Here is a 22,839-nt window from a genome sequence, read left to right as displayed (position 1 = left end):
AATATACACCTGAAAATAAACACTTAGCTTAATTGTCATGATCTTTACAATCTTCATACCCCGTCTCCTCTGAACTCTTATTATGTCAGCACTCATAACGGTATTGTGTCTCACTTATGAAAAGAAGTAGTGCTCCTCTCATATACAGCAGCTCATCTCCCGTCCTGGCTGTCAGCCCAGTGCTGTCTGGGTGTCTAGCCTGTCTGAGTGGACAGTTCTCTGGGGTGGTGTCCAATACTGAGCCCCAGTTGGGGAGGAAATGCTCTGTTATCCCACAGGCTCAACGGGGCTCTCCTCTACATTCAGATTTAATTAAGATGGAGCTCTCAGAAATGCAAATGCACAGTCAGAAAAGGCCAAACACTCTACAGACTGGAGTGTGTGAAGGAATGGTACAGTAAATTTTAGTGTCGACCTGTCAGCTGATTAGTGTGTGTGTGTGTGTTTCAGTGTCGATAGTGTTGGGGGTGCCCAGCGTAAAGAGAGAGGTGCACTCGTACCTGACGGACACGCTGAGCTCGCTGATGACAGAACTGAGTCCTGCAGAAAAGGAGGACTGTGTGATTGTCGTCTTCATTGCGGAGGTAAGATCAAAATGTTTTTTTAAACAGGCCCGGCGCCAGGATGTCATAACTGAGGGGGGCTTTTAATCCTATAGGGGGGCACTAGACCTAGTGACTGATTTTAGTCCCTCTTGTTCCTTTCATTTAGGCTACTTTTTTACTTATTTATTATTACTTTGGCAGTAATTTATGCTTTATAGGAATAATAATGTGCACAGTTTCGCTATTACTAATTTTTATCAATGAAGGCCATGCAACGATACTGTTTACATAAAAGCAGATGGATCATGGCTTTAGCGCCAAACAAGTTACGTTTTATTCTCCTTATTTCTTTTTATATTATTTCAAATAATATAATAGTTAAAAGGTAAAGGTAAAAAATATAGATTTATGTTTAGCTATCATAGGTGGGGGATTTGTTTCGTGAAATTGTCCGGTTGGCATTTGTAAAATGCCACCATAAACCATTAGGCTATTAGGCCTACCTATCATAGTATTTATTTATTTAGCCTATCTATCTTAATAACTTTTTATTAATACATTTTCAGGTTTTGTTTTCATTTTTAGGGCCTTCAACTACAAGTCAAAATAAAATCTAGCTGTTAAAATAGGCCTATGATAAATTTTTGGTGTTTATTTAGCACAAGCAAATAGCAGTAATAGCATAAATTACATATTATTTAACAATTATCATTCAGCCTACCTGCAGCGCATGTGAGAGGTTGATCTGCGGCAAATTCACTTACTCACACACCCTATATAAGCCGACCTAAGTCATTTATAACACTGTAAACTTGACGTCGTAGGCTGATCATCTTTAAACTCAAAAGGCATTTTTAAGTGTCCTAACTTCAGACTGCTGCATAATGGGATGTTCAATTAGACCCACTTATTTGGTAAATAAAGCAAGTCTCACATATACTGTATCTACTAAAAGACAGAAAATATTACTTTAATAACTGTGTTGTAAATAAATATGAACATTTTCATATTAGTCAATAATATTACTGAAAATAATTTTTAAATTATCACACATTTACAAAAATAATATAAATAAACTCAATGATCAGCTAAATATTGTAGGAATGGTATTTTGAATTCCAAGGGTTTGAACTGAGTTTTGCTGAATGACTAAGAAGTTAACAGTATTTATGGTGAAAAACTGTACACTTCTAGTCAAACCATCCTTCTGCAATCTTATTCCAAAAATCAAAATAAGGGCAGTATTAATGGATAAAATATGGGAGAGCATTGCTTTTATGTGGTTGTATTGTATTGCAAAATGGAGAAATTTCAGTAAGTGTTGATGTTAAATCAAAAGTAATTTACTGAATACTCGATAATGAAATTATTTTACCTCCTAGGGCTTAGTGGCCATATACGTGGACGGCACATTTTAGCTCTTAAGTGGCTATTTAAAATACTTTAAATGTTTTTTATTTTGTTACAGACTTACAGTCATCCTGCAACTGTGCATATTAAATGTCCCAAACACTATTTTTAACTGTCCAAAATGGGGGAAAAAAACTCTCTCTGAGAGTCAAAACATGTTTAAACAAATTTCTATGTTATATATGCAATAAAAACAGTCAGGGAAAGGTGTTTTATGTAAATTTGGACCACGAGTCCACATATATGGCCATCATTTTTCTTTAAAAGTACATGATATCAAAAAATGATACTTAGGTTTTATTCTAATTAGGTTCCAATAAACCCAAATAAAATGAAAAAAACTCATTGGGCCTTAAGAGGTTAATGACAGTAATTCTCTATGGTTACAACTGAATTAATTAAAAATAACTATATAACATGATTAAATATGAAATGATAAAAACATATGATAATAATTGTACCCAGCTTAAATGTAAAATAAAGTTACCTCAGAAGGAGAGGAAGGGAGAGAGATAGACAAAAGGCAGTAAGGAGGCCTCAAAGAGACCCTGATAGCAGTAGAGTCAGAGAAGGTCGCCTCCAGAGCAGAAAAAGAGCCAGTGCAAAGTTTACCAACTATTTTGTATATTTCTTGAGTATGTGACCAAAGCCCAAATACTGAGACATTCAAACTGACCAATCAACATGTGACCACATTGTAAAACCCGTAAAGTCCACACACCAGGCCTTGATCTTATCAGTATCTGCCTTTGGAGTTAGTATGGATCCTCTTTGCTGAAAAGACATGTTTTGCCATATAAACAAATGCATATGACAATTTTCATTCTTACAATATCAGTGGAAATCTGTGGATTTCTGTGCACACCGATTCCATGTGGGCCTATTTATTACCTATTAATAAAACTATTATAAATGAAGCTATAAATGTCATCATAATTCAGTATACATTTTTAAATTATTATTATTTCAGCCCTTTATGGATTTTTTATGATTGATTATAAATAATTAAAAACAGGGTTAATAAGAATTTAAAATATGTGCATGAGCTTCATAAAAAAAAAGTGTTACCAAAGGTCTTAATCTTTGAAAGTGTATTATAGTTTAGTATAATTATTTATTCTTTTGTGTATTTTATTAAATACAGGGGGAAATTATTTCTTTTCTATAATTATGTCTGTTATATGCTGAATTTCGCCCATAGTTTGATGTTTTATTTTCACAAAATTTATTTAAAACATTAAAGTAGAAGATTTACTTAAATTTAATATGCCTTACAGTATATAAAAACGTGTTCATTAAAACTGCTTACTCATTTAGTAAATAAATATATTTTAAGGTATTCCTTTGCTGCCTTTTGTAATCGCATTCTTCCTATTAAAAATACCTTGGAAAAAAAAAACTAAATTCTACATTTTTATATAAAACTATGCAAAGTGCTTTGTTAAAGGGCCATGAAACCCCCTCTTTTCAGCAGGGTGTTTTCACACCTCTACTTTGGAAAAAGCCAGAAAAGTGGGCGTGTCCAGCTCTGTTTAGGGGGGGGGGGGGGGGGGTGTCGGAGGAAGAAAAGACGCACGGTGTGGGAGTGTCTATTTGGGCACGCGACTGTGTTTACATGGGCATCTGTAGTCGAATTATTTGCCAAATTATTAAATGGTGGACTTTAACTGCAGTTTGGCTCTTTCATTCAGAGAATTCATTCATGTCCCCCGCGACAAACGAGATATTTGATTCAAGGAACTGCTGTAAGCGTGTATTTTTCATGCAATGTTTGATAAAGCACGGCGAATGAGAGAAAAAAAAAAACTCAGCATTTCCCGGAAACTTAGATGCACACGGCAGGTAGCGTCAGAAAGCGGAGTGGGTTATTCCGGTCACAAAATGCGGTAAAAATCCTACACGAGGTTAAAGTTTGGTTGTAATGCTAACATGTTTACACTCTGTGCAATAGTTTGTTCGATACGAACAAACTGAATAAACAAAGAGAGCTGGTCGCTCACTTACCAAATCTTTAGAGACAGGACAATCACCAGCAACTAGAGCCGCGTCTTTATTAAGTGGAGAGTACAAGCGAATCCGGATCTCAGCGTTTGCAGATGAGAACAGCTCTCAGGTAAACAATAATCCTCCTTAGACAAGTAAGTTATTGTTGTCGAGCGTCGCGTACACTGTAATCCACACGTGAGTCTGAGCTCTCACAGAGAGAAAATGAAAACAAAACTTAACTGCAGCAAACTATAAAAGCAACACTTCACGCTTGTTTTGCCAACATAACGTGGCGTCTCTTTCGTCTAAACACTGTGACAGTAATGAATATTAATGAATTTGCACAATAGAGTGAGCAGTGTGGGACACATATACGACTGTCAACAGCTCAAAAAATGTGTTTTGGTGTTTCGTGACTGTAATGAAGTTTACGGCCCTTTGGCCGCCGGGAAGAAGGAGGCGGAGAACCGACGGAGTTTAAAAATGATTTATTAATAATAATGAGGGCAGCTCCTCACGGAGACTGCCATTTAAATCAAAACAAACGGACGGCAGCTCCTCGCGGAGACTGCCGTCAAACTGAAAGCAAAAGTAAAATAACATGCCCGGGCCCGGTCCTCTCTCGGCTTCCTCTGCCATCGGTCCTCCTTTTATGATCCAGAGCTCCTTCCGTGGGATCCGAGGCAGGTGCGCACCGCACGTGTATCCACTCACGCGGTGGCCTCACCCCGTTCCCACGGCTCTCGGCCACGCCCCCTCGCCACAGTGACCCTTTAAAAGTTTGATTATCTTAAGCAAATTATTCTCTAGATGATTTGTTCAAAATGCTGATTCATTCTTAGCAACAAACACCACTGTTGTGTGGAGCTCTGAAACGTAAGCAATAGATTTGATTGATTTTTCTTTTTAAATTTAACCATGTTGTTCAATATTAACCGAATTGTTATTGTATTGTTGCATAAAAGCAATCTCACACTTCCAGTCCTGATGGTTTTCCTAAATATAAGCACCGCAGTGATTACTGTTCTGACTTTTGGGAACAACTGTACTGTTGCTCCTTGCTTGTGTGAAATTGCTTTTATAACAGCATTTTATCATCTAATATACTGTAGTACTCCCTCAAATTGCTTCAGGGCAATATCTTGTTGTGTAGCTAGCAACTTCTATAAACCATTAGCTGCAGTGTAGTTTATGCATTGCCTGCATCTTTTAGAAGATACTGTATTGTTTGCGAGTCACTGATTATAATTCTGGCTGCCTTCTGTAGTTACTAGCAGCAGTGACCCGTAATAAAGCACCACCGCTGTGCTGCTTGGCCATTAGCTTCTGTACACAAGCTAATTAACACAAGTTATGTCCCAAATGACACTCGCAATGCAGTCAAGCTGTCTTGTGTGTGAATTTTACATGGTTATTTTGTCATCTGTAGTGCTGTTGGTGTCTTCACTTACACTTTGTCACTTTCCTATGAGCAGTGCTAAGCAGTGGTGTAAAGTAACAAATTACAAACATTCAAACTATTGTAATTGAGTAGTTTTTCTCAAGACTTTTAATTTACTAAGTCGTTTTAAAAATGTGTACTTTTACTTTTCCTTAAATATGTTTTTACTGCTTCAGCCTGCAGTCACTACTTTATTCTTTTTTGTCTATGGGGATTAGATTAAAAAGTCTTGTGATTCCTGTCCAATCAAATCTTACATAGAAGGTAAATCGCCTCATAAAGGACTACCTCAAGACATGGGCGATTTATAATTGCAGAAAACTGATTGGAAACATTAAAAGTGTCTAATAAGATGTCCGAAATCGTCACATGCAATGACCGTTTAGATGCATGTCACTGATGAGAAGATGATGGATGTTTACTGGATGAAGACTGAAATGGCCTTAAACACCAGGCACAAGACGTCAACATGACATCAGATTGACATTGTACTCTAACGTTGTGGAGATGTTGCATTTGGTTTGGAAATGCAAATCAGGTTGACGTCACAACTCATTGTCAGGCCAACCTTAATGTCCAACATCAACCAAATATCAACGTGATGTTAGGGCTTGATGTCGTGTGGACATTACCACTATGACATTTATCAGACCTGATGAATTAATCTCAGTATTTAATGTCAATATGACGTTGATTTTAAAATGTTGGCTCAACGTTGGATTTTGGTCACTTTCCAACACAACCTAAAATCACCCAAATATCAACATTGTTTGACGTCATTATTGGACATCAAAATAAAATTGTAATTAGATGCTGGCTAGACATTGAATTTTGGTCACCTGATGTGTCAACCTAAATGTTAATATTAACATCTTATGAAGTTGTGTGCCTGCTGAGCAATAACTAAATGCACTACAAAATGTTACGTTTACACACATCCACAAATTACATATAAATGCATCAACTTTTCACATGGTAATACTTACTACTCACTACTCAAGTACTTTTGAAAAGTTTTACTCCTACTTTGAATAACATTTACCAATATTTAGTTTTACTCTTGCACCACATTTTTAGGCAAGTAATTGTACTTGTAAGATTTTTCAGTACTTATTCCACCACTGGTGCCAAATTTTTTTTAAAGAACGTAAATAATTACTAAATATGTCATTAAAGTTGTATTTACATTACATTTTAAGTGCTGTGTCTTAAAAGTAACTGTTTCTCAATAAGTGATTAAATGACTTGACTCAATACAACTTAATTAGGGATGCAGCAAAATGAGAATTCTTGTTCGAAACCGAAATCCGAGGAAACCAAGGCCAATTATTATTAAAGTTTATTATAAATGCATCAATAATATCCACAGATTTTTATATAAATATACCAAACTTTATTAAATTAAAGTTGCCATGGTAACATTTATAACACAATGGAGTTCAATGTCTTTTTATTCACAAAAACAAAGAGTCTGATTGGCTGGCCGCAGGCCCTAGTTTGGGCATCTCTTGTCTATACACACTAGGCTGTTTGACACTATTCTCTGCACCTACCGAGTCAATGAAGAACCACAGACACCTGCATGTGTTTTTTTCCCATACGGTGTGCAGTATCAAATTTCATTAAAACAACACTCTTCCAGCAGTTCATACTCGCATCCAGGATCTCATTTGTCACTGGGGGCATGCATGAAATGTTCCTGGATAAAAGTGAAAGTGCTGAACTGCAGTTAAAGTCGACCAACTAAAAATGAAACATCCGGAATTACATGAATCTCCACAGGAAATAATGGTGATAGCGTGGTGATGCAATGACTATAAAGGTTTCTGACATTATTTGGTTAATATGGAGCCGTTTTCACAGGAGCATTGATGTTTTGTGACGTGTCCAAGCATTTATATCTGATAATTCAATTATTTGCCTGACAAATGCCTCAAAAAAAAAACAGTCAAAACACAGCTGCCACTTCTGCCAGCTGATCACCCATTACGTGCAGGTGAGCTGACGTGAAACGTGTGAAATGTTTTACACTAACATATCACAGATCAGACTTTAAAAAGAGAATTGTCGAGAGAGAACAGCATAAACATGCTCAAAATACTGTGCCTTTGTCTATGGCGGCTTGCTTTCAATGGCAGTGTAATAATTTGATCCCAGCTGTTTTGTTGTGCAGATACAGTATTAAGAATACCTCAGATTTATGTCGCTTGTTATGTAAAGGCATGCTGTTACTGTACATTGAATAACGTGATCTTCACATACTGGATGATGAAACGTTTATGAAAAATAATTATATTAATTATATGAAAGAGGTTCTAATAATTTTTGTTATGCTAATTATATGCAAAATAAATTGGATTTTGAGAAATGGATCAGATCCTGAATGCTGTAAGATTATAGGCAGAGTTTTATTTTAAGAGAGATTTTAGGAGAGAGCGGTTAAATAGATTACTTTGGAAAGACCTTTTATTACAGAGATGTGTTATGATTAACGCAATAAAGTGTCATTTTATGTTTCCCCACACTGACAATGACTTTCACAAGGACATTGTGCCCTAGACACTCTGTACACTGGTGAGTTCGCTTCAGCCAGTTCATGTTAATTAACATTGACTGTAGTTCATGAGTAACTGGCGGCAATGAACTGCACACTGTGTGTGTATGTGTGTACATTCTGTTTGGATTGTATGTTTGCATACCTTTTTCTTTTGAGGTTTTTCATTTAATTGCATGCCATCTTTGTTTTTTATAATTATCTTGGTAAGTTTAAGGCTGTGTAATTACACTTTTTTTTTATTGTTCAACAGCCAAAAACATAGAACACCACACTACTCATACTGTACATATGATACATGTTACACATTCAGCCACCTGCTAAACCCAACAGTCAACTTCATCAAATGAAATGAGTGTAGTTAACTCAAAACTGACTGAAAGTTAATTCTACTCATTTGAAAAGAGTTTTGAACTCAGTGTTGAAGGTAATGAATTAATTAAATACCATGATTACTTTAACTTAAATGGAGTAAGTTTGCAGTACTCATTGGAATTAGTTTTTGAACTTAAATGGTTTGTTGTAATCGGTTTCCTCAAATGGTTTGAGGTACCTTAACTTATTGGCTTTTACAGTGTAGTAAACGTATATGGAAATTAAGGTTGTGGCACCTTTGTGATACATACTCATCTGTCCAAATTTTAAATGTCGCCAGAGATTATTCCAATTGTACTTCTCCCTCATTATTTAATCTCCCTAGCATAGTTATTGTAGAGTTTTAATGTAATGTTTATACAATAAGCACGATGTCGTCATTTTCAGCAACACTGACATGGTAAACAGTACAATTACCTGACTATCTACCACTATTTAAAATGAACTGAATTTAAAACATTAGTTTTTCTTAGTCACTTTGGTGCGTTTCTCACAACACTATTTAAACTTGCACAACAGTTAATGCATTTCTTAAAACAATGAGTCATTTGTGCACATCTTAGTAGCAGTTTCTCATTCCTTCCAGCAAGTTGCAGATGCTTTTGGACTTGCATCAACTGCATTCATACAACTCTCTGCTGTTTTATAACATTATTATTTGCTTATGTCATGTCAGTCATAATTAACTAAACTTGTGAATGCTGAATAGTCAATCTATAAAAAACTAATAGTCCTCATTTCATTACTCGAGTCATTACATACAAAAATGTTTAACTAGTTGTCAAAATCTGTCAAGCTAATTTTATAAAAAATCTTTAAATCTTTTTTTGGATTTTCCTGAAAATGTCTTCTGAATTAAACAATTTGATGAATGATTTACAGACCTTTATATATTGTAGGTTCAGTTTCGATATGTACTGCAATATTGTTTACAGTTGTGCACAGCTTTACCCAAAGGAGGTCTATGTTTGTTGTAACTAAGAGTGTGTTTATTCTTTTGCACAATGGTGTGAATAAATTTAAATTGCACAGAGCATATGCACAAAAAATGTGTAACACATATTCAGTGTATTATACTCAGATACTTCACTAAATGCAGTGATGTCTAACCTTACTGTAGTTTTCAAATGCTGTGCAAATAGTATGTAGTGCTGTCTTGAGCATTTTCAGGACGTGTCACCAAAATCAGACTTTTTTCCATTGGAAAAATTGTACAGAGTAAACTGTCATAATGAAAACATGACAAAGCTATTTGACTATGTTGTTCTTAAACAATGGTGTCATGACTTTTCATTTTGATGACACTGACACTTTTATTTACATGAAGACTTAATGAACTATCCATTTTGAGCAAGTAGTACGCTTTTTCAAGTTATCAAGTAGGTTTTGCAGTTTGTACTAATTGTTTTAAGAAATGCATTAACTGTTGTGCAAATGTAAATAGCGTTGTGACAAATGCACCAAAGCGACTGAGAAAAACGATAACTAAATTAACTATTTACCACACATTTATCACTAACTGACTTGTAGCAGAAATGTAAGATATTCATATTTAATTGTATATATATTTTGCAGACTGTAATCATATTTCGTTATTCGTTTGATTATCAATTTAAAGTCTTTTAAAGTATTTATTTAATTGAATGAATAGTTCACTTTTAGAATAAAAAATTCTTGATAGTATACTCAGTCCCCTTGTAATTCAATTTGTTCAAAAATTGCTGTCGCAATGCAGCTTCAAAGGGCTCTAATGATTCCAGTTGAGGAGTTAGAATGACAATAGCAAGAAATGTTTTCTTTAAAAAAAAAAAGACTGTAAGAGAGTCAGTCAGACAGACAGACTGAGCGTGAGAATGAGAGAACAAAAAAAAAAATTGAAAGGAAGGAAATCATAGTTTTAGAATGATTGACTTTGACCTGACAATCTAATGATTAATTTTTATTCTCACTCGCTAACAATATTGACACTCTGTAACAACATCATGTCAACCATATTCTATACAGTTTTGTAAACTCAAAGTATGTATACACATATACATGTATTTACCGCTTGATTCCTATAATGAAGAGTTGTGATTCATACTCTGAAACTGCATTTTAAATGACTTGATGAGCATTCATTCTATTTATTCTTACAAAGCATTCATGCATAAATAAATAAAAGGCTTGTGATCCATGAACGAGTCATTCAGTCCCACAGTTTGAAGTGTCTATCATGGGAAATCAACTTGTGCTGTTGTGAAAAATTAAGTGATTCATCTTCTAATTGGAAATGTATATTTAGTCCCATCAATAATTATGAGACTCCGATGCATCATTGATTACTGTAGCTTTGTCACAATCCAACCTGTAATAACATGATGTAGGTTTTAACCCCTTATGACATAATAACAACAAAAAAGTAGTATTCAGAGGTACCATAACCATACAGAATTATTTTAAAATCTGCTAAATGACTCATGCTGTTATTTCAGTCATTTATGTAATTTTGGTCATTTTGTGTGAGGAGCAAAACTATTATAATAACTGGAAATTGTGTCTATCACAATCTTTTTCCATCAGATGTTTTTCTTTTGTGTGTCTGTGAACAAAGTAAAATGGGAATGAAATGGCATTAGGTTGACGGCAGAATGGTTCATTTTTTTTGCTTTTATTTATATATATATATATATATATATATATATATATATATATATATATATATATATATATATATATATATATATATATATATATATATATATATATATACTTACTGTCATTTAAACACACGTCCAATTTATTGAGATTCAAATAGTTGTTTTCCATGTAATTTGCATATAAGTTTTAGAGATGCTATGCCTTGGCTCTGAGGGTCAAACAACAAAAAAATGAGGTCAAGAATCTTGGTGTAATTCCTGAGACAGATTTAATGTTCAGTAGTCATGTCAAAGCAGTTAGTAAATAAGCATACTGATTTTTCAATCTCAGAAGCATTGCAAGAATCAGATGATTTGTTTCCTGTGAAGACTTAGAGAAGCTTGTTCATGCTTTTATCAGCAGCAGGGAAAATTACTGTAGTGGACTCCTTACTGGCCTTCCCAAAAAGCAAAAAGACAGGCAGTTGCAGCTCATCCAGAACTCTGCCAGGACTCTGGCCAGAACCAATAAATCAGAGCACATCACACGTGTCCTCAGGTCTGTACACTGGCTACCAGTTACATTCAAAGCAGATTTTATATGTATATATATATATATATATATATATATATATATATATATATATATATATATATATATATATATATATATATATATATATATATATATATATATATTATAGATATGCTTACTGAATACAAACCTAATAGATCACTCATGTCTTTAGGATCAAGTCAATTAAAAACGCCAAGATTTCAGTTAAAGCAGGGTGAATCAGCTTTCAGCTACTAAGCCCACCGCTGCTGGAATCAGCTTCCAGAAATGATCAGATGTGCTCCAACTTTAGGCACATTCAAATAATGTCTGGAAACACATCTGTTTAGCTGTGCTGCGAATGAGCACTGTGCTGCGTCCCACAGATCGCATTATTATGCCTTTGTTTTCTTTTTTCTTCTTTTAAAACATGTCTTTACACATTTTAATCTGAGTTTAATATTTTTTTATTCTTTGTTGTTTTTATATATTTCTTATACTTGTTGCTTTTATTCCTGTTTATGTAAAGCACTTAGAATTACCATTGTGTACGAAATGTATACATATTAACTTGCTTTGCCCAAGATGATCATTTTCACTGATACAGTATATAACATAGAATTGTGGTGTGTTTTTTAGTAGATATAATTGTGAGGAGTAGAAGTCAGATTTAGATCCATTTTGCAGAATATCACAGAAGTATCTTTTGAATTTTTTAATTTAAACTCCAGAAACCTTTGGCCAAAACAGTCACTTTAACTGTTACTGAAGCTCATAACCATTACTTTTAAGTATTAGATCTTGAACCATTGCATTTTGGGTATGGCATCTGTTGACAAAACCACCTATAGCCACCTAAATGGCACGCATGCCATTTTATAGCACTAGAAAAAAATGGCATACTACTAATGGTAAAATCACTCTGAATGCCTTAAAGGGATAATTCACTCCAGTTGTTTTAAACCTGTTTGAGTTTAATTCTTCTTTTGAACACAAAAAGAAGATATACTGAAGAATGTTGGGGAAAAGTACGAAAAAACGGTTCACTGTTAGAAAGCCTGTGCTCCTCCACTGGATCACCTCAGGGGTGTGTGCTGCGGACAGAAGTTAATGAGAACTATTTAAATTATTTATTAAATTTCCTATTAATTGTATTTTATTAATGTCTACCTCTACCCCAACCCTAAACCCAACCGTCATAGTAATGTAAAATCAGTAGTTATACCAAGTATTATTTATGTTATTTATTAAATTACCCAATAAATGTTATTTTTTAACAACTACCCCTACCTCAACCTTAAACCCAACCATCACAGTAATGTAAAAACAGTATTTATACCATGTATTTTTTATGTTATTAATTAAATTATCCAATAAATTATAATTTTTTAACATCTACCCCTATCTCAACCTTTAACTCAACCATCACAGTCATGTAAAAACAGTATTTATACCATGTGTTTTTTGTTATTTATTAAATTACTCAATAAATTGTCACATTTTTAAAGTCTACCCCAATCCAAAACCTAAACACAAGTGTCACAGTACTGTAAAAATATGAATTACTGTTATACAGTGTCACAAAAATGATGCTATGTTGATGTGTGCATCTGCAGCTATATCCTATCTAGGTTTTACCCATTGACTTCCATAGCATTTTAATTTCTACTATGGATGTCAATGGCTGCTTTTTTTCCAACTTTCATCAGAATATCTTGTTTCGGGTTCAGAAACACTTGACTGAGTTAATGGCAAGAAAAATTTCATTTTTGGGTGAACTATGACTTTTTTTTTTTTAAACACTTGTGTACTGAACACAAGCACACTATAAGACAGTCAGAATATGCTAGCAACCAACTGGCAGCACTAAAAAATGGATAAACCTTTTTAGAACAGATTTAACAAGAGTTGTTTTGTTTAACAAAGACTTTTGAGTCAGGAGTCTCAATCCCCAGGCGTCCTTTTTGTCCAAATAAGCAGCGATTATCATTTCTCTGGAAACTGAGGATTTGGTCAAAGTTGCTGCAGATGTTTCCTCATCATCTATCACTCGCTCCGATGGTTTAAAACACAATGACTTGGTCCTGAGAGATCTCTGGGAAATAATGAGGATTTGATGTGTTCTGCAGGTCATGGACACTGACACAGTGTCTGTATCCTCATGTTGTAGCGCTGGACTGCGTCCTTGAGTTAATCTGGCAGAATACAATGAGGTATTGTGAATAAACGGTTCTTCAGACTAGCTCTAGAGTATTTTGAACTGCTCTAGAGTATTGAACAGTCACTACAAAGGTATTGTTGAATGAAAAAGAGGGATGTGTGTTTTTTAGTTTTATTGTGTCTGTTGTGGGTTGTTGCTTGCTCTTGCTGTGATCTGATGTGAGTGACGGGTTGCTGGAGGAAACGGATCTTTGTCCAAGTTTACGCTGGTGAATGTGTCATCAGTAGTGGGGGGAGGAAGGTTAATGCTGTTCATTAAAGCTCAGTAACATCGAAGAACTAGGGGCAAAAAACAACTATGATATGATGCTCACGTCATCATGCGATTTCAGAAAATGAGTCTATTGACCTAATTGTCTCATGTAAGAGCAAGTGAAATGAATGCCTAAAGTATTTGAAATAAAAAGCTTGTTGAATAGCTGAAACTGCTTGCATTTTAATGACTTGACTTTCCACAGTTTGTATTTTTAGGTCCTGAACCTGAACTTAAAATATTTCACACACATTAAATTCTTTTTATTCACCTTTCGGAATTCACTTTAAAAAGTTCAGTTCTGTTATGATGTAGAATATTTAACATTTACTTCAGGTAAAACATTTTGCTTCCATAAATTCAGAGGTTCAATTTTGGCAGTTACAAATCAAGCAAACTAGAGCACATAGAGCACATGTGTCAAACTCAGTTCCTAAAGGGTTAGCTTTAACTCTAATTAAACACAACTGATCAAACTAATTGAGCCATTTAGGCTTATTTGAAACCTACAGGTAAGTGTGCTAAAGGGTTGGAACTAATCTATGCAGAGTTTAACACCCTGGCAATAGAGTGTAGATTAACAATCTCCAGTTGCTGGTGGCAGGTGGAGATTGACATTCAAGATTATTTTTCTAGTAAATATGCAAAAAAAGCTAAAAAAAAAAAAAATAGTAGCATTAAATTTCAATACCAGTGTCTTGGACATTTACATTCGCCCTAATGTAACTGAGAGCAGCTGGGGATCGAGTAATCCTCACTTCTCAGATTTCATGAGGTGATCCAGTGACAGATGTTATTCTGCAATCTTTAGCCTTCCTGTTAGAGCAGTTGTCTCCCATGCTGGTATTGCCGGTTTGCATTCTGCTCAGAGTGTCTGGGTAGGTGTCGGACCGGTGGGGTTACATGCATGTAAGACTGTCTTTTAATAAATTTGTTACACATTAGCTCTCTCTGTCTTTCATTAAATAGAGATGTAGCCTTTATTTGCGGGTGCATGAATGGGATGAGTCTTATCCTTCCATAGATGTAACGTATATATCAGTTTTATTATTATAGTTATTATTATTATTATTATTATTATTATTATTGAATGCTATAAAGATTAACTATGTAAGAAAGAGACACTGGAAAATAACATAACTTTAAATAGAGAAACAGTTGGGAATAAAAAATATTAATAGTAATGGTAGCACTGGTACAGTAATCCCAGGTATAGGGCCCATATTTGTGATCAGATTTGAATATCTGCATCTGCATGTGCTAAAGGAACATTCCACTATTCATAAGGGCCCAAAATTTTGAAAAAAAAACTTAACAATGTTAAAATCTTAATGGTTATAGACTGATTTTACAACATATGACTGAAAATGTGTAAGAGTTATGATTAATAAAGGCTTCTTGACATTGGTCAGGCCCCCCTAATTCCCCCGGGACCCTAAGTGGCTGCTTACCTTGCTTATTGGTTAAGTCTGCCCCTGGGTAGAAGGAGGGAATTTTTAACCCAATCTCACAGAAAAATTGCAGTAATTGTTTTTTGTTTTAGCGAATCAATGGCTTATTTGTGTATTTATGTATGTATGTAGGTAGGTAGTTAAAAACGAGTGAACGAATGGACGACTGACTGAAGAAAAAACACTGCTTTTCCAGCAACACAAACATGAAACTCTGCTTAAGAACAGTAAATTCAGTATGTTTATGCGGTGTACCATGGTGTGTACATATGTAGATTCTGAGCAATAAAAAAATGTAGTGCGACATATTTTTATAGACACAGAATACATGGGAGAATAACATGTTGAGCAGTGTGCTGAAATTTTAACAGAAAGGTTAAAAGCAATAATGTCTTCAGTGTTATGTTATTATTCACTATTATTTTAAATATTGCATTCAAGTATTGGTGTATGGAGGTTTGGAGATGGTAGGAGTGAGGTGGATATTTTAATGCAGAATTAAAAACAAAACCAACAAAAACAACCCGCGGGAACAGATTGAAAATAGCCCAATTCTGCTGTCTTGGCAACACTGACTGAACACTTGGTTTTAAAGGGTTATATGTGAATAGTTCATAAAATATTTTTTGTATAGTGTGAAAGACCTTGTTTTAAAAAAAAAAACAAACAAACAAAAAAAAAAACACAAAACAAAGAAAAGGTTTTTCATGAAACCATCAGTATCAATAAAGACTGTAGTAGTTTTCAGAAAGTTGTGTATTTGTCAGGTGTGGTGGGGTGGGGTGAGACAAAGGTGAAACTCATGAAACTAACTAGAGGCGGGAAAACCAAACAAAGAAGCACGCGGTCATAACAAAAGCACATGAAACAACTCAGAAACACATGGAATAACAAAGTGTAATGGAAAGTCACATGACATTACACACTACCAGACTTACCAGACGTACCAGACGAGACTGTGACAGTATTAGGCCTTTTAAAAATCTTTTTAGACCAGCCATAAAACAAGCAAGCCCTACAAACTTTCTTAATAATGTACAGACTAGGGCTGCACGATATTGGAAAAATTGCAATATTTTTTCTGCTATAAATATTTTATTTTATTTTTCTGCTATAAATATTGTGATATGAATATGTTTCACAAGATAGTTTTGAATGGCTCAATTTGATGATTTTCTGTGGAGTCTAGCTGTATTCAGGTATAGAAATTGAACCACCACAATGCAATGTTTCTCACTTTGTTTTGTCTTGTTTCAAATATCAAAACATTCTTAGAGCAAGTAAAATATTATAATTTTTTTTTAAATTAAGAGTTTTTCCTAAAGGTTCAAGACACCCTGGAGTACTTTTCTTGAGATTTTAACAGATTAGTTTGTTTTGAGCATCATTTAAGATGACGTTAGCACCTGTTACCTTTAACTGTGGGGAAAACTGGATAACTTTGAGCTTTTGTCAACTAATTTCATCTTCTGGGTTTAAAATAATATTTGGGACAGAATCAAAATCAGTGACATAGCGCACATTTGCTAGTGAAGTGATGACGCCTGTTTTTTTATTCATAGCTTATTATTCATAGAGTTTTCTTATCCTATGAGAAGACCCTGCTTCTTAATTATCAATGAGAGCACAAGCTTTCTGAAGGCAAGGCAGACATGCCAAGCTGTGAGACCCAATGACTGGTTGAGTCTGCATCTGCGCATGGCACGGGTTGTATGGGTTTGTTTCCATGATCCACGGTGTTTGTTGCATGTTTTTCCTGCCAATTCTGCCATGGCCGATGCTGTAAACCAACAGCTTTACTGTAAGCATTTTTGTAGGGTGAGCTGTACGAGAATTGGAGAATGACAAACTTTGTATTTCATCAGTTGAATTTGTTACCATTCATACATATCGACTATACCTGTGCTGCGTCAGTCACCTATGTTTAAATTCCTCCAGATAACCGGCAGGGTCATTGGTTGTAATAGAAATGGCAAGAGAGTGGCTGTACTGCTATTCACTGTGTCTACATTCAGACCTGGGGATTCAGGTGTAGAGCAGTCCTCCCCGTTTGTAGTGTTTATATAAACATGGTTATCTTTATGGTGATTTAACAAATTGTGGTTATGTGCTTATGAAATTACTAATAACAAATGTAGCAGTACATAAAATTGCTTACTGTTTATTTCTTTGCATTTTAACTTTCTAAACTAAAATCATGGGTCTCCTCATGGTTTGCTTCTCATTTTGTGAGCCGAGTGACAACAGTTGTTTGCTTCCCTCTTTTTCCCCTGCTCTACTGGCCACACCCACTCCTCTCTTTGCTCACAGAGCTCCACACCCATCTTGGAGCATTTTTCCAAAAAATTCTAAGGAAAACCTGAACCAAAAGAGAGGGGTTTGCCTTGTTTTCACTCAAAGTTAAAGTTGTAAATGATGATACTTTGACAAAACATTAATTCCCAATGACACAGAGTAGTCTGTGTGATGATCATCACCAGCTTCAGGGTGCCATGAAACTCGTTTCTCGGCCTTATCCAAGCGCTTTATACCAATAAAATGCATGTAGCAAGACGAATGAAACCCAGCGTCTTCGGGCACACTTTCAAACTTGATTTTTAGTCACTGTTTGTATGTTTCTGCTATTTTACGGCTCTCATCCTGCAGGCCAAGCCCCCGTTTGATGCAGTTTCTAAATGTATTCCACAGTTTGCGTGCAAAATCCTTCGTTTCTTCTTTTATGGACGTGAGATGCATATAGCATTGTTTATAAACCATTTTACTGCTTTTTGGTCTGACCATATTTTCATCTTCTTCCCTACTCGATAGTGACAACAAGGGCGCTGCCATCTTGGACCATGTTTACATGTTGTTCCGACCTTAGGCCATCTTATTGGTCTAGTGGGAAGCACATGACGCGAAGCCGCTTCTCTCACCATCAAAAAACGATTACGCGAGGATGGAACTATTGCCAACTTTAAACACTTGTAAAAAAATAACTGCATGATTATACACGGCAAACTTTTACTTTTCTATACCAATTCTATACCAATTGATCAATTTTTGGGGATGAAAAAAATGTAGTGCCCCATGTATGGGAACGGAATGAAACGAAAACGTGCTTCACCTTACGGCCTATTACAGCTCAATAATTGCCAAGGGGGCAGATATGACCCTTATTTTCATCAATCGTGGCTAGTTAGATCTTGCTTTCTGGCCATTTAAAATATGACAGATGAAACCATGCAGTAAAATTACATGAATTATAGCTTTTAATTTGAATTCATTCTTAGAGAGTGAGATCGAGAGTTTGTGAGAGGGAAAGGCGGAAGCTTTGTGTATGAATGATCAGTGTCTCTTTATCTTTCAATAATAATGGTGCATTTAGTTACCTTAAAAGTGTGAATTTACCCTCATGTTACTAAGAAAATATAATAAAGTGATTCGATTATTTATTTATTTATTTTTGCTATTCACAAGTAAGCCTTTGTGTATCATTGAAGGGGTCACATTAATACAGAAGAATTACCTCTGCATTAATTCAGAGGTTCTCAACACAGTTCCTTAAGGTACACCAACAGTACATATTTTAAACATTTAGTTTGCATCAAAAAATAAAGCAGTTTTTAAGCAACCTTGAAAACAAAAATCTGATTGAGGAAAATAAAAGATGTTATTCAAATGTTTGCTATAGTGCCTCTTGTGGAAACTCAGAGTATTTTCGTACTTAAGTTGCATTTTGAACGAAGCGTGAAATTGAATCTGAACAGTTAAATCCATCTGCTGCTTTATAGTGGAAAGTGCTTCGGCAGCTCATGATCATTTGCTTCCATTATTGGACAGTTAAAGTTCCCCTCTTGACTACAGAGACCGTATAATCTCTTTAGCAGAAAAAGTCAGGAAATGAGAACCGACATTGAACTTACAACATCCTTCCAAAAAACTGATACAAACACTTGTCTAGCCCAAAGGTGAACATTTGTTTTTAGGGGGAGAACATTTGTGACGCATAAAAGTTAATTAAACTATTGATTCTTGCTTTGTTTTTTTGCAGACGGATCAACAATATGCAAATAGCGTTGCTGACAACCTTAAGCGCCTGTAAGTAGCCTGTTTTTATTATCACTACACAATATGCTTTAGTTTTGCTGAGACATCTGTGTTTGTGTTTGAGTGAGAGATCAATCATGTGACTGTAGACTTTCCTCACATGCTTTTTGAGGACAATAGCAGAATAAAAAACATAAGGGTAAATTTGTCCTCTGGGTGTTTGAGATCTTCTGCTTCATTCTGCTCGTCCCACATTAGTCATGTGCTTGTGTTTACATTGATTTCTGCAGAGACTTACAATACAGGATCTTTGTGCAGGGGTTTTGATTAGATCTTTTGTTTGGATTATGTGTGTAATGTGGATGCAGAGTTATTGAAATTTACAAAAACTAACTAACTAACTAACTAACTAACTAACTAACTAACTAACTAACTGTTAATGATATGAAACAAAATAAACCATTAAAAAGGCAAAATTTTCATTTTAATCTAATTAGTTTATACACTCACTGGCCACTTTATTAGGTACACGTGTCCAACTGCTTGTTAACACAAATTTCTAATCAGCTAGTCATGTGGCAGCAACTCAATGGATTTATTCATGTAGACATAATAATAATGTAGGATTATAATTCAGGGGGACTAATAATTCTGACTTTAACTGTATTCGATAAGACTTACCCTAATTAAAATCATAAATTCAATAACTCATGAATCATTGATCTAGAGCAGGGGTCACCAATCTCGGTCCTGGAGGGCCGGTGTCCCTGCAGGGTTTAGCTCCAACTTGCCTCAACACACCTTCCTGGATGACTCAAGTATTCAAGTATACCGAGTATATATATATATATATATAATTTTTTCCCCCCCCCCACACACATCACAATGACAGTTGTGTCATTGTTGTGTCAAACACTCACACATACAATGTTGTGTTCAGTATGATTATGAAGAAAAAATGTGTCATTTAAAGTCTAATTTAAACTTTTCTGAAGGTGTAAACATATACAGTGAAGTAATTATGATGCATCTGTGTTTCAGGTTTCCGGGGGAGATTCAGTCTGGGCTTTTGGAGATCATTTCTCCCTCTGTCCATTTCTATCCAGACTTCTCTCACCTCAAGGAGTCATTTGGTGACCCTAAAGAGCGGGTCAGGTAATGTGGCTACCCTTCTAAAACTGTCACTGTGTGTTTCTCCATAAATCAACATGAATGATCAGTGTGAATGTTGAGTGACATTAAATCAGCAGTGACTGTGCCACTTAGCCATTATTGTCTTCAATATTAACACGTATGAAATATGTATTTGTAATCAAGGTGCACATATAAATCAAGTTAAGTCTTAATAAGATTAGATAACTAATACAATCTAATCTTTTTATTGTTTTTGTTTTTTTCTTTTTTTTTACGTTGTCATCGATAATAAGGTAAAAAGGTAGAAAGTGTGCAGTATAAATAATCTTGTAAAATGGAATTATGAAAATGAATAGAACATGGGTTTATACTGTTAATATGGGAAAATGTAGATTTTTCTTGGAGAAATACAGTATATTACTGCATTGTAATTTATTTCTGTCACAGTTGCTTTAAGTGAGACCTTTTATGGGAAATCTTCCGATCATAGATATATGTGTATATATATCTTTGGCTCTGGATGGCCAGTCCTCTACTGCACATTCCCACATTCATTTCAATGGAGCGCTACCCTGTACTAAAATGGCAGCTCTATTGACGAATACCTTCCAATAGTCACCAATAGCGTAGACAACATCTAATGTAAATGTCTATGGTAAATGACAGCGGTGCTCAGACAAAACAAACTGCAAATACTGCGAAAAGCCATTTCTTACACAAACAGAGCAATGATTAGGATGCACATAAACCGTCAGCACAGTGAAAAACTACTGTCACAGATGTCTATGTATATGCAAAAAAAAAATTCTGTACTAACAAGCCAAACCACGTAGACTGGATTTGCATCTTGCTCCGATGAGTGCAATGGAGCTCACACAGCGCATCAGTGTTTTTATGGCGAAAGTCTGAAGATGTTTTTTTAGACTGAAAGAGAAAGTTGTTCTGTTGCAGAACCTAGTATTAGATTTTTTGACCCTCTCCTTTTCAAATCAGTTCATGCATATTTTAAACATTTTCTTATTATTATTGAATATTTAAAAATGTTCTTAAGTGTATCACACTGATACTTATGGTAATTAATTATTCAAGTAATATTTATTATCACTTTCATAATCATGTTCAACTACTGTCTCTAAGTAATTATAGATTTAATCAGTTATGCCAGTGGTCAGTGCCTTGGATCAGAGGATCTTCTACCTCAGTACACACTGCTCTCTGGTTTAGGAAAGGCTTACCTCTCCACACCAGTCATCTCAGTCCCCAGTAAAGAGTTTTTTCAGAAGTGGACAATGTAAATGTGCAAAGACCCCAACTCATGAAAACATAGATATGCTGATATTTCTTTAAAAAAAAAAAATCAAAGTTTTAGTTTGTTTTTATTAAAGAGCCTTCTTTAGTTGTATTCTTGTTGTTATTGTTTTTAAATTATCAATTTGGTTATGGCAGAAAATATGCTGTTTTGCAAAAATGTGCAGCGTTTAGGAAAACAAAATGCAAGGGCTCTTCACCGTAAATTTGTTTCAAACATTTTTGTTAAAAAGTTGTGACTAAATTGTATTGTGAGATTAGTATCATGAATCATATAGAATCGTGAGTGAGATAAATCATTACATTCCTACTTAAAGTCTTAAATGTATCCTTATAAAACCTCCAAAAACCTTGCTTGAACAATTTTTACAAAAATAAATGATTATTGTGGGCTTTAATTATTTAAACAACAGTTTCAGATTTTCATATTCATAGACACAGATCTGTGTTGCAGTTGCCAAATTTCATACTTTAAATTCGATTATTTCATGAGTGATCCTGTGATTCCATCCATGCTTGCTGCAGTTCACCTTTACTGCATTGAATTGTGAGACTAACCTGCATTATGATTTGAGTACAGATCTATTTTTCAACACATTATGTGTGAAACTGACTTCACTAGAGGCATTTGTGTTCATGTACAGTTTCAGGTCTAATAAAAACACTCTGTGCTTAGCAAAAAGTTCTGCCTGAATGTAAATAATCTGTGCGTGTGTGTTTATGCATGTGTGTGTGTGTGCGTTTGCGTATTTCCCCCTAGGGTCAGGCTTCTTTATGCCTTATTCATGAATGCACGCACACACACACACACACACACACACACACACACACACTCACACACACACACACACACTTCCAGCATTTCTGTTCTGTCCGTTCAGTTTAATTAACACAAACACACAACTAAACCATCAGAATGACTTCACGCACACACATATGCGCGCATACACACACAGTGC

The 22,839-nt window shown here is 35.0% G+C and overlaps 1 protein-coding gene and 1 long non-coding RNA gene across 3 annotated transcripts in view; both read left to right on the top strand.

The window, feature by feature from the left end:
• Nucleotides 1-22,839, top strand: part of mgat4b (alpha-1,3-mannosyl-glycoprotein 4-beta-N-acetylglucosaminyltransferase B) — a 271,310-nt gene that overhangs the window by 147,973 nt on the left and 100,498 nt on the right. For both annotated transcript variants that reach the window (XR_015506742.1, NM_001002180.1), the window contains 3 exon segments: nt 451-584; nt 19,443-19,489; nt 20,480-20,593. Coding sequence is in view for 1 of the 2 variants with exons in the window: in NM_001002180.1 (NP_001002180.1) it covers nt 451-584; nt 19,443-19,489; nt 20,480-20,593 (295 nt within the window). In the remaining variant the exon portion in view is untranslated.
• On the top strand, nt 3,502-10,171 carry LOC147833916 (uncharacterized). The gene is made up of 3 exons (XR_015507340.1): nt 3,502-4,353; nt 4,708-7,596; nt 7,812-10,171. It is a non-coding gene; the product is annotated as an uncharacterized LOC147833916 (long non-coding RNA).

This window comes from Danio rerio, chromosome 14 (assembly GCF_052040795.2).
Source record: "Danio rerio strain M-AB ecotype USA chromosome 14, GRCz13ab, whole genome shotgun sequence".
NCBI classification, from domain to species: Eukaryota; Metazoa; Chordata; class Actinopteri; order Cypriniformes; family Danionidae; genus Danio; species Danio rerio.
The sequence above is the reverse complement of the archived record's forward strand: the minus strand, read 5'-3'. Positions and strand labels throughout refer to the sequence as shown.